At 46.1% G+C, this 11,092-nt stretch overlaps 2 protein-coding genes across 2 annotated transcripts; both read left to right on the forward strand.

Moving 5' to 3' along the window:
• Positions 1 to 1,953: 1,953 nt before the first annotated feature.
• On the forward strand, positions 1,954 to 2,830 carry LOC107323379 (natriuretic peptides A-like). Its single transcript, XM_015882373.2, is given in 4 exon segments — positions 1,954 to 2,213; positions 2,304 to 2,424; positions 2,427 to 2,597; positions 2,703 to 2,830. Coding segments are annotated over 4 exon segments (414 nt in total). The 5' UTR covers positions 1,954 to 2,117; the 3' UTR covers positions 2,729 to 2,830.
• Positions 2,831 to 6,014: 3,184 nt separating this feature from the next.
• On the forward strand, positions 6,015 to 8,902 carry LOC107323378 (natriuretic peptides A). Its single transcript, XM_015882371.1, has 3 exons — positions 6,015 to 6,348; positions 7,625 to 7,910; positions 8,196 to 8,902. The coding sequence occupies exons 1-3, from the start codon at positions 6,229 to 6,231 to the stop codon at positions 8,210 to 8,212; spliced, it is 423 nt and encodes a 140-aa protein (XP_015737857.1). The 5' UTR covers positions 6,015 to 6,228; the 3' UTR covers positions 8,213 to 8,902.
• Positions 8,903 to 11,092: the final 2,190 nt, after the last annotated feature.

The raw sequence follows: 11,092 nt of genomic DNA on the forward strand, positions 1-11,092 counted from the left end.
ACCTCCATTTGTAAGCATCATTCAGTTTGAACTAGACATATAAAGCATTTACTTAGTGCTATAGCTACAGCATGGTTAGTGTAAACAGCATTTCTAGATGGAGTCCCATTCATAGGCAAATCCTCCTGGAGTTCTACAGCCTGGTTGGACCACATATATAAAACTCTCCTTTCTGTAGCTTCCATCATACAAAAACCTCTATCCTGCACATTCATTGTTCTAAAATATCCTTCAGAAAGAGAACTTCATTTTCTCCCAGTACAGAGACTTACAGCAAGAAGGAGCAGACTCTCACTTGTAGAAACCCCACAAGAAACTTCCAGCTCTCTTAAATATATTCCCTCTTGGGCATGCTAGCCCTAGCATGGCCCAGCTGCAACCAATATGGCAGCAAGGTGAATCCACACAGCCAGCTGCCATTATGGTGTCAAGCAATGAAGGGCAAGTATGTTGTGACAGCTGGTGCCATTGGGAAGGTGTAACCTCCTTCCTAACGATGCTGGGTCTGACAGCTTCCCTGCAGTAGCCCTAGGAGCAGGTAGGTATATTCTCATAGGCATGAGAGCTTCCTGATGTTGGAATTTCAATGCTCAGAACACTAAAAACTTAAAAATAAAGAAGGATAAGTGCTACCAGAATCTGTTTCCTAAACATCTTCAGTCTGTTTACAAACACAGCTGCTCTACCTTGGAATTATTCGTGGATAAAATAACAGAGGTCTGAGGAGGTTGATGATTGAGCTGTCAGTTTGTCAACAGAATCCTACAGCAGATGAATAAGAAATTGATAAGAGCTTCAACTCCCCAGACGCTGAGCCGTAACGTGCCGTCCTATCAGCTGGCATTTGAGGTGAACATTTTAAAAGCCACTTTTCATAAAGAAAGAACCATTTATTTCACATAAAAGGCCCCCGTAATTAGATCCCTAGGACTGAAGCCAGATGTGTCTGTACTTGAGGCAATTTGCTGAGTTCTATTAGCATTTAAACAATCAAAGCTAACCTTTGAAGTTAGCATGCCAGTCAGGCAGGGGAAGCTCAGCTCTAGCTGTGTCACTTCCATCCCCACTAAGAAGCAGTGCATGAATTTACCAACCAGGGTTATAGAGTGAGACTGGGAAGAAAAGCCTGCAGTAAAATAACACCTATACACCATGAAACATACACATACCTTTCCCAAATGGCTCTTCTTTCAGGACAGGAGGTTCTGTTTGACATGATGCTTTAACAAGTTGCCAACTGCTGGATGCAGAGAGAGTGGTCCTACACCACCTGATATTGCTAGTTTGGTCACAGTCAAAGACAAATGATGTCAGCTGTAGGCAGGGAAGGGAATGTGAAAGCATAATGTATGTTGCAATACAGTACGTGGCAGTAGAAGTCCACAAAAGCTTAGTGTAAAACTCCCTGAACTCGGAAGAAAGGCATTGTAGGATCATAGAATTATTAAGCTTGGAAAAGACCTCTCAGATCTAATCCAGCCGTTCACCTACTGTTAATAGTGCCACTAAACCACATTTCTAAGCACCACATCTTCATGTTTTTTGAACACTTTGGCTATGCTGAGCTAAAGGGCAGACCCTGAGATCAAGCAGAAATCACTGCATTTCTACTGAAATCAAAGAGATTGATTCATCAGCATCCAAGCAGACAGAGTGCAGGAAGCAGAGACTTGCTGTAATTGCTCAGATGTCAGTGAATGAAAGGACTGTCTGCTGCTCTGCCCCTGTATTCTGAAAGGATCTAGCAGGATCATCTTGATTTGATCCTTGGTACAGAAGGGTGCAGCAAATGCATCACCTCCTCCCTAAGAGAGATGGAGAGCAGAGGGGGGGAGGAAATCACCAGGAGTGGAAGAGGTGACCCGGGGCAGTTTTCTCCCTCTGAAGGAGGTGTTGCACTCAGGGAACCCCCCTCTCCTAGAGGGTCCAGTTGTAACCAGTTCCCTTATCAAGGCTGGGGGACAGAGCTCTGGCTCCTGTGGGGATCTGGAAGGAGGCAGCTGAGCTCCCTCTGGGCAGAGAGCGGGGATATAAGGAGAGGGTTCTGTGGGTAAAGTGAAAACACAGGGAGAGCTGGGGATAGAATAGAAAGAGAAATAGAGAGAGAAGGAGAGAGGATGCAGCTGCTGGCTCTTTGCTGCAGGACCTCGCTACTGCTGCTCTTTATGCCTTGGGCTGGAGGTGAAAATGATGCAGAGCTGCAGTCCCTGCAGGTACTGGGGCTGGGAGTCCTGGGGACATGGGGACGAGATTAGGGCTGCCCATCTGCTGCTGCAGCTTCTCACCTCTGCTTCCCTCTTCAGGAGCTCCTGGAGGCTTTGGAGCAGCTCCAGGAGGAGGAAGGGGCACCAGCCCTGGAAGACGAGCTGGGTGCTGGGGCTGAAATTGATGGCTCTGAGTGGGATCTCCAAGGGTTAGAAAGCAGCCCAGAGGTGCCCTGCTGCCAGCCCCCAGCCCTCCCCAACCAGAGGAGGGGCAGAGCCAGTGGAGAAGCCTCCTCTCCTCCTACAGACGGAGGCAATTCTCTGGCTGCTTTGGGACTAGGATGGAGAGGATCGGTGCGCAGACGGGGCTGGGATGCAACCACTACAAAGCCCGTAGGTCCCGGGTCAGACCCAGAAGCTCCCTGTGAAGTGGAGGGGACAGGGGCAGCTGGCTCTGAGCAGATCCCCTCCAGCTCTTTTCCCCTTATTTTTTTTCAGGTTTCTGGAGGAGAAGGAGAAGCTGAAGCCAGGACTGGCTCTCAAGCATTGGTCTTGTCCCTCTGCCGGACAGCCAGGCTCTCCTCGGTGCTTCCGGAGTTTGGGGTATATAGCAATAAACTTTTGTACAAAGCCTCTACTGCCTTTGGTATTTTCTTTGGTCTCAGGGTAGCACACAGATGCAGAAACCCTCCCCATTCCCCCACTCCCCTTGCCTTAAGGGGACCCCTTGGTGGTCCTTGGCACTGGCCAGATCACCTTGCCAAGTCTAGAGGGCCATATGGCACCATTCTATGCCAGGGTGACCCTCCTTGCAGTGCTGGAGAGGTACTGTTGGGCACCAGGGTCAATTCCAAGGCCCCTGGCAGGGAGCTGGGATGACTCCAGTAAGCATTTCATTGCTGCTGGCTGTGAATCCTCCCAGTAAGTGGGCAAAGGGCTTGGGGTTAATTCCAAGCAGTGTCCTACACATGCCCTGTCCCATGGGCTATGCCAAGTTTGGCACGGCAGGCTGCCACGGAGTGCCACTGAGGACACAAGAGCTGCATGGCTTTAAAAATACATTTGGCAGCATCCGAAGGGCAGCCAAGCCTTCAGGACCGGGGACAGACGCCAGAAGCCCGCAGCGAGGAAAGCAGCCCCTGCAGGGACACATTGCACATCATTACCTTTTATTCTTGGTTCCCAAACTGATGGTCTTGAGTTTACTCTGTGCTGCTGAGATCCCACTTGGAGCACTGCGTGGGGTCCTCGGTACAGGAGAGATGTGGAGCTGTTGGAGTGTATCCAGAGGAGGGCCATAAAATGATCCCAGGGATGGAACACCCCCCTGCCAATAGTGGTGGGACAGGGGAAATGGTTTCCAGCTAAAAGAGGGGAGATATAGGTTGGATATAAAGAAGAAGGGTGGTGAGGCAATGGCACACGTTGCCCAGAGTGGTGGAGGTGCCCCATCCCTGCAGACACCCAAGGTCAGGCTGGAGGGGCTCTGAGAACTGATGGAGCTGTGGGTGTCCCTGGACCTGATGGCCTTCAGGGTCCCTTCCAACTCAAACAACTCTATGATTCTATAACTCCTGCTCCTTTCAGGATCTTCCTGAGATCCTCCTCAGCTCCTGTCCCATACTGTGGGAGACTGGAGCGGTGTGCCAATTTCCCACTCCTAAAACACAATATATATTTATAAGAACCTAGCAGGGTATTTACCATGCAAATGGTTAGCAAAGCATGGGGAATGCCTTGGTCTTGTCCCTCCATTGCTGGATCATAAAGCCAAAAGTTCATCTTAGCCTTGCAAGGGTGATGATGCTGAGATACCCCAAGCAGACAAACAAGTGAGCTTAATAGCTGAGTTCAATCGTTTTACACTCCATTTGTTTTGGCAGAGCTGTCAGATGGATAACAGAGGGCAGAATCTGCAAACACGACAGCTAACGTGACTGCCAGTCAGTTCATCACATCCGTACGCTCTCATACATGCTATGTGAAATAGTACACAGGATCACTGACATTTGAACAATATTATAGAGGCTATAGGTGGGCCCTTAGATTTCATCTATCCGCTGTGGAATGTGGAAGAATGAAAGTGAGCTAATTAGTAAAAGAAAGGAGTAGCTCTTAGTCCAGGTTACTGAAGTCAACCTTGGAATAATACATTGTTTTACACAGACAGGTCACTCAAAGCTAAATATTGCCTGAGTGTGACTGATACCGTGTTCCTTCTTTCTCAGAGCGGGGTTGGTGACCTGGGGTTTGCTTTACAGATGTGCTGAGCTCTAAGGCAAAACTGACATGGAGCAACAGAGGTTGTTTTTAGCACAGAGACAGCGCTAGAGAATATTTGGTGTGTGGGAGCAAAAGGAAAGGAAAAGAACAGTAACAGACCCTGATTACTTAAAATTGGACACTCGGTATTAATGAATACCATTTATAATGTTGATAGTCATCCATTCTCAGCTTACAGAATGAAGATGAGTAAGAAAATACCTGCAATTAATGATCGAATTCTAAAGACACTGCGGCAAGGAGTGTCAATAACAAAGCTGCCAGGCTGGTAACTCTTTCTTTACCACAGTTTGAACAGGACTAAATATCAACAGCCTGGAACACAGAGTAATACAGAAATGAGTGCTGCTTCATAATAGCCCATATGGGCTATACCAGGAAAAAAAAGCAGTATTTGGGCTCGACTTTGCAACCTTGAGAGTGCCCTTTCCTGTGTCATTTTGGTAGGCAGATCATGTGAACAGTGTGTCTGCCTGTTTGTACACAAACACTGCTAAGACACAAGAAGATATTTCATTGTTCTATTCTTATTTAGAAGCTGTACCCTGGAGATTATTTCAAGAGCTACATTCCTACTAAAACTCAACCAATTATTACAAGGCTGACATAGGCAACCTTGTCACAGATCTGCTCTTGTTTCAATTTTGAGTATAAGGAATGTCAGGAAAATGCAGCACAAACAAAGTGCTTCGGGGTTTGAAATATGTAATGAGTAGCTTTTATTAGTTGCCCTAAAGATGATGCTGGAAGAAGCAGATCTGCATCACTGTAAGTTCTCATTTAAATTGAGGCAGTTTTCAGCTTAAGCTTGAAAACCTTCAGCTCTCAAAGAAACCAGCACACAGAAATTATTCAAGAATCTGACCACCTCCTCTTTCAATATTATTAATGCAGGGTCAAACCTTAACACGAATGTTTAAGGAAATCCCACTGTTTAAATGTCTAGCTGTTAACAGTATAATAAGAGAGCTTTGCCGCGCTGCCGAAGTCATTTCCATGGGGCTGGAGGCACTCAATGTCCCCACAGCAGCCGTGAGGAGGTGTAGATTGGGTGCTTCTGTTGTTGGCAACATACAAACATAAAGTCTTAGCTGTGATCTCACCTCTGCAGCGATGGGGAAAGAGAAATGGCCCAAACCTGAGATTTTCATCACACTCCGTGGTATGCAGTGGCTACACGTATTCCTTATATAGAAGGAGAATGCACAAGGTTCTTTCGGCATCCTAAAAGTAGATTAATCTTCAGTCTTTGCTCTCCACCAAATACTCATCGGAAAAGCTTCTTGCTTTCCTTATAAATACTAATTTCCCTATGGAAATCTTCTAACTGAGAAGAGTTTAGAGCGGTTGTTTCCCACCTCTGTAAAATCTGACCATAGGGGTCTCTTGAAGGAAAATTGCTAAGAATTTCCAACTGGACTATGTAATCACAGCGCCTGGTATCAAGAGGAGGGGGAGTGACATGAAATCACTGACTTGTGACATACATTCCTCAGCAACAGCAGCTGCTGCCTAATGACAGCTAATAAAGGGAATCTTCCCTTGACAGAGCCGCATGCCTGCAGTGGGACTGGAATGCGCCCCAGATAAACCCCCTGATAACCCAGGAAGCAGAGATCACACCAAACCATATAAAAGACGAGCTTCGAAAGAGAGAGAACAGGAGAAAGAAGAGAGAGACCTGAAGAGCCAACTCGAAGAAACAGCTTGAACTTCCCATATTCCCAACGAACCCAGCGCCATGGACACTAGAGGCTCATTTTCCTGTGGTTTCCTCTTGCTGCTTCTCATCCAGCTGCAGCCCAGCAGAGCCAACCCCATCTACAACCTCAGCCCTGCCAAAGAACTGGCCAGCATGGAGGTGAGCGGAATCTTTGTTTTTACAGGGTTACACTTTCAGAGGGGGGCTTAGAAGTGCATGCAATGGTGTCTTTGCCTTTCTTTTGTATGGTCAGATAGCTACGTTAGAAATTGTATGTAGTGTTTAAAGTCTTGATTCTTCACAGGGCTTCAGGGAAGCTTTGTAGGGCAATACCCTCCAGTGCTGGGATCACCCAAGTTGCTGGGTGGCAATGGGAAACAGAATGTGAGATGTCTGCTCTGGGTTTTCCCCCTTCTCTTAATCAGTCGCCTCATTTTGGGTTTCTTAATGAATTAGAGCAATACCCCGGAGTAAAAACATAGCAATGCATCATGGCATCCCTACAAAAATAAATAGAAAACTTTCAAGTGGGTTTATCCCATTGAGTGGGATAGCGAGGACAGCCCTACTGCTTTGGATTTGGGGATATGAGAGAATAGAGCTGCCTGCGGATGAAGAGGTAAAGCAGAGCTCTCAAAGTCTTGCACAACTACTTGTGCAAACCGAGAGGAACAGTGTGATCATGTAACTGTGACACAACTCACCCTGAAGCAAGACATAAGGTTCACTTCTCCCTAGCCTACTTCCAGAGATGGACAATCAGGTCCTTCTAAATGGATGAGATGTCCTTGAGCAGGTTCCCTGTTATTCAGAGCTTTAGAAATTATAGAGAATAATACTCAGAAGGTTAGATAGCAGACAACTTTTTCATATAGGTATTGTTATGGAGATGCATATTGCTTAAAAGAGCAGAAATCCTGTAACCTCTAGGGCAGAGATTAGCAGAAAACACCAGGAGCTTCTCACAGTGATGCCTACTGCAATAATTAGAGGTTACAGGCAAGCAGATGACTTTAGTCAGAATAAGAAGAGAGAGATAACAGGAGATCAGCAGCAATGCAGGCAACTTCTGGGAACATGGGAGTCACTATGGGTTCAGAAGTACTCTGAAATCGTTTACTGTTGCTGGGTTGAGTGGTATCTCTTGTTTTGTTCCTGTGCCAAAAGCTCTTCTATCCATTCCAGTGAGACACACTTCTGTGGCAGACAGCTTCAGTCAGCTCCCAGCTACAGCTAGAGATAGGTGGAATTAATATAAACAGAGATTTAACACAGAGGACAGAGCTCAGGAAGCACCAGCATCTCTGGAATCCAACCTTAGAGACTCCTTAAAGGTGGCTATAGAACCATAGACAAATTCAGAGTCTGATGAGTGGAAGAGCTAATAAATGATCATGAAACCAGGAGTCTTATGAAATTAATCCTTCTCTCATAGGCTCTTCTGGAGAGACTGGAGGATAAGTTCGCACTGATTGAAGCCCTGGAGTCCAATCCTGACCTGCAAGAGCCCCAAACCCAAGAGGAGATCCCACCAGAACCCATAGATGACAGCGATGAGCAGAAGGCTGAACCCAAACTAGCACCCAGCGCTCCTCTGTCCTACAGGAACCCCTTCCTCAAGAGACTGAGGGGGCTGCAGATGCCCAGGATGATGAGAGATTCTGGCTGCTTTGGCAGAAGAATCGATAGGATTGGCTCCCTGAGTGGAATGGGTTGCAATGGTGAGTCTGACTTAAGCCATTCTAGTGAATAGGATGGGCTGTATTTAGGTTTTTGCAGCAAGGGAGGAGCAAGATTTCATTTAAGTCTTTAATAATAAGAAGCAGTTAAATGCTTTGAGTAAACTCTTTAAGAAAGGAGCTTGTTTTAGTCTAACCTTTAAGCTAATATTGGCTTTCCAAAATAAACTTCACATCTATTGATTAGACGGATGAAAGCACTGCTGACAATGGTGGCAGATACTGAAAGACTCCAGTAACACTTAACACTGCATGTTTGGTTTGCAGGTTCCAGGAAGAATTAGGAACACCTCCTGACCCGTGCTCTGAAGAACGCTTCACAGAACCTGTTCCTCCCATGATGAAAGCCGGACTAAGCTTTCTAAACTCATCAACAGAAAGTTATTCCTATTTTTATTTATTTATTTATTTATTTATTTGATCTCTATCTCTACTCTTTTTCTTAATAACATTTCTAGCACCGTTGAGACCATCTTGAAATAAAACTAACACGTTAGATATCTATGCTGGACCTCTCTCCTGTCTGTTTGCATTAAAATTTCTTGTATTTTCCTAAAGTCAAAAGCCTACGTTTTATTGGTACTCTGGTACCCACAAGGCTGGATCTCACTTACACGAGACCAAGAAAGTATGAAGCTGGATAAAGAATGAGTTTTTCCCTAGAGGTTTCCTCTCCACACTAAGAAATTACAACAGATTAGAAGGAGGAAAAAGACAAAAGCTTGCACAACATTGGAAGACCCACAACATAGATGTAGTTTCAGTGATAAGAAAGTCCTTTTGCCGGTACACATTACTCAGCCAATGCAGCTGCCACTCCACTGCCACAAATCCCTCACGTAAGCAAAGTTTACAAGAAAAGAAGTAAAAATTATTGCAAAACTCCACGAGTTACAAGCTAGCTAGAGGGAGGAAAGGGAATTCATTGTATATGCTTTCTAGCACTGACCAAATAAAGGCTATAAGCATCAACAGAAAGATACATCATTGACTGCGTCTTGTCTCACTCTGCATGTGGTTGAGCTGCTAATGCCCTGTGCTTCTTGATGCTCCTCAAAGGGCATGAATTCTATCACAGTACTGAGGGCAAGAGGGATCACTTCAGTTATGAGAAGCTCATGCATAATATTTCTGGGAACCACACAGTTCTGAACACGGCTAAGAGGAATTCTAGTCATTTAAACCTTGGTAGCTGGATTTTACACCTATGATCTGAATCTGTCCCAAGCCACACTTGCCAGGCACTACCCCAAATCCTCCCCATAGGTCTATATTGCCAGAATTGTTCAGTTAGCATCCCAAGGATCCCATTGGGATCTACAGCATTAAACTCATACTCTACACAACTGCCCTGCGAGTGCACAAACCACTGGAAACTGGGTTACGGTGAGGATCTAGTTAGGGTCTTGTTTCCAGTACCCATTACTGGAGCACCCAGGAAAGCTCATTCAAGAGCATAGCACCAGGATGGACTCAACTGGTGAAAGAGCACATACACCCATCAATGAAGTCTATCTGAAGAGGAATGATTCTTGGGACAGGCAAGGTGCCAGTGCCATGCCAGTTGTTGACAACGGTTCTCAGAAACCACAGTTGTAGTGAACTTAGAGTGCTAACAACATGCTTGCATGCCTGATTTCCCACACACAGCTATAAAAGGAGGTAAAACCAATCCTCATACTCCTATACTAAGAGCCTTTGCTGGAGCTGAATTGTACCCAGTCAAGCAAAACTTGCATGGATGCATCAAGGCTCTGCAAATTATCCCTCCCTGTCAGCTCCCCAGGGCACGAAACACTCAAGAGTTCAGTGGAACATGCTAAAAATGGCAAGAAGAGTTGGCACAGCCTGACCCAAAGCCAGGTGGGTCCAGTATTAAGAGCAAGCCAGTTCCCGGTGGAACAGGTCTGTATTGGCTTGCAGACAGCATGTTAATAGACCCTGCGGCCTGGGAGAACCTAATTGAGAGCGGCAATCTAGGAAATACGCATCTCTGTGGCTAGAGTTTTAGTGCTACTCCCATAAACACACTGAGCTGTAAAACCTCCCCCAGGGAAATCATGCAGACAGGTCAGAATAGGATTGAGTGCAGGGAAAGGCACTTGGAAAAGTTGAATGAGAGAAACTCAGCGCTGATCGGCTCTATGTGCAACGAGCATCTTGCACAAGGAGAAGCGGAGGAGGAACAGCACTAGAGAAGAATAAGCAGCACCAGCCTGCTGTGAGAGCATGGAGCAAAGATTGATGTATTCCTACTGTCTTCACACCCATAGACACACGCCTTCTAAAGAAACTGCCCCTAAGGGAAGGCAAGGTTTGCACTAAGTACTGATAACAGTGTAGGAAATAGGCCAGTGGCCACACACCCAAACAAGCACTTTGGTTTTGCTCTAGCAGCTGTTCTATGAGTCAGACCTGAGACAAGGAATCAGTGTAGCTTATAATGGTAAACAGTTCAGAAACAGGATGCCTCGGGGACAAAGCTATTGCCGCAAAGCAAGAGCTGATGGCGGATCCAGATAACAGCGATTATATTACGAGCAGCCGTTCAGCACCGAGCACAGGACAGCTCTGCAACCCTGCCCTGCTCCACGCTGTTGGGCATCTCAGTGCAGTTGGTCTGGGGTCCTCACACTCAAACCTTTCGAGTGTGAAGCATCAACACGAGCAGTGTGTCCTGCAGCAGGTGTCCCAGTGCTATCATTCCCTGCCAGGTATAGTACCATTACATCCTCAGTGAGAGCTCAATCCTTCAACAGAGAGGAAGAACATAATGGGCTCCACTCTTTAAGTGCTATTCCAGCACAAGTAGGAAGAGTTGGGTCTCAAGATTACAGCCTCACAGTAAAGAGAAAGAAAAAACACGAATGAAACAAGGCAGGAAGAAACCTTAAGATCATAGAAAGGGGCTCTCACACCTCATTGCTGGCCATCTTGCTGCTGCTGTCTCAGGTTCTTTTTACTGATCACTTCTAATAAGCATCCAAGTCCTCTCCTCCTGTCATCCTACCTGAATAAAACAAAGGGAAGTGGTACAACTGATGTTCCTAACCTGAAGGGTTATGGGCACACCCACTCCCTTCCCAGCAGTACAACTCATTATGAACAAGAGGCTGTATCACACATTGATTCTGTTTTCCTCACAGCAGATTCTATCACCGAGT

Source organism: Coturnix japonica, chromosome 21 (assembly GCF_001577835.2).
Source record: "Coturnix japonica isolate 7356 chromosome 21, Coturnix japonica 2.1, whole genome shotgun sequence".
In the NCBI taxonomy this organism is placed as follows: Eukaryota; Metazoa; Chordata; class Aves; order Galliformes; family Phasianidae; genus Coturnix; species Coturnix japonica.

Bases quoted from the DNA above. Each gene is read 5' to 3' on its own strand.
- LOC107323378 (XM_015882371.1), top strand. From the start codon at position 6,229: ATGGACACTAGAGGCTCATTTTCCTGTGGTTTCCTCTTGCTGCTTCTC. The intron at 6,349-7,624 runs GTGAGCGGAATC...CTTCTCTCATAG, and splicing joins AAGAACTGGCCAGCATGGAG to GCTCTTCTGGAGAGACTGGA.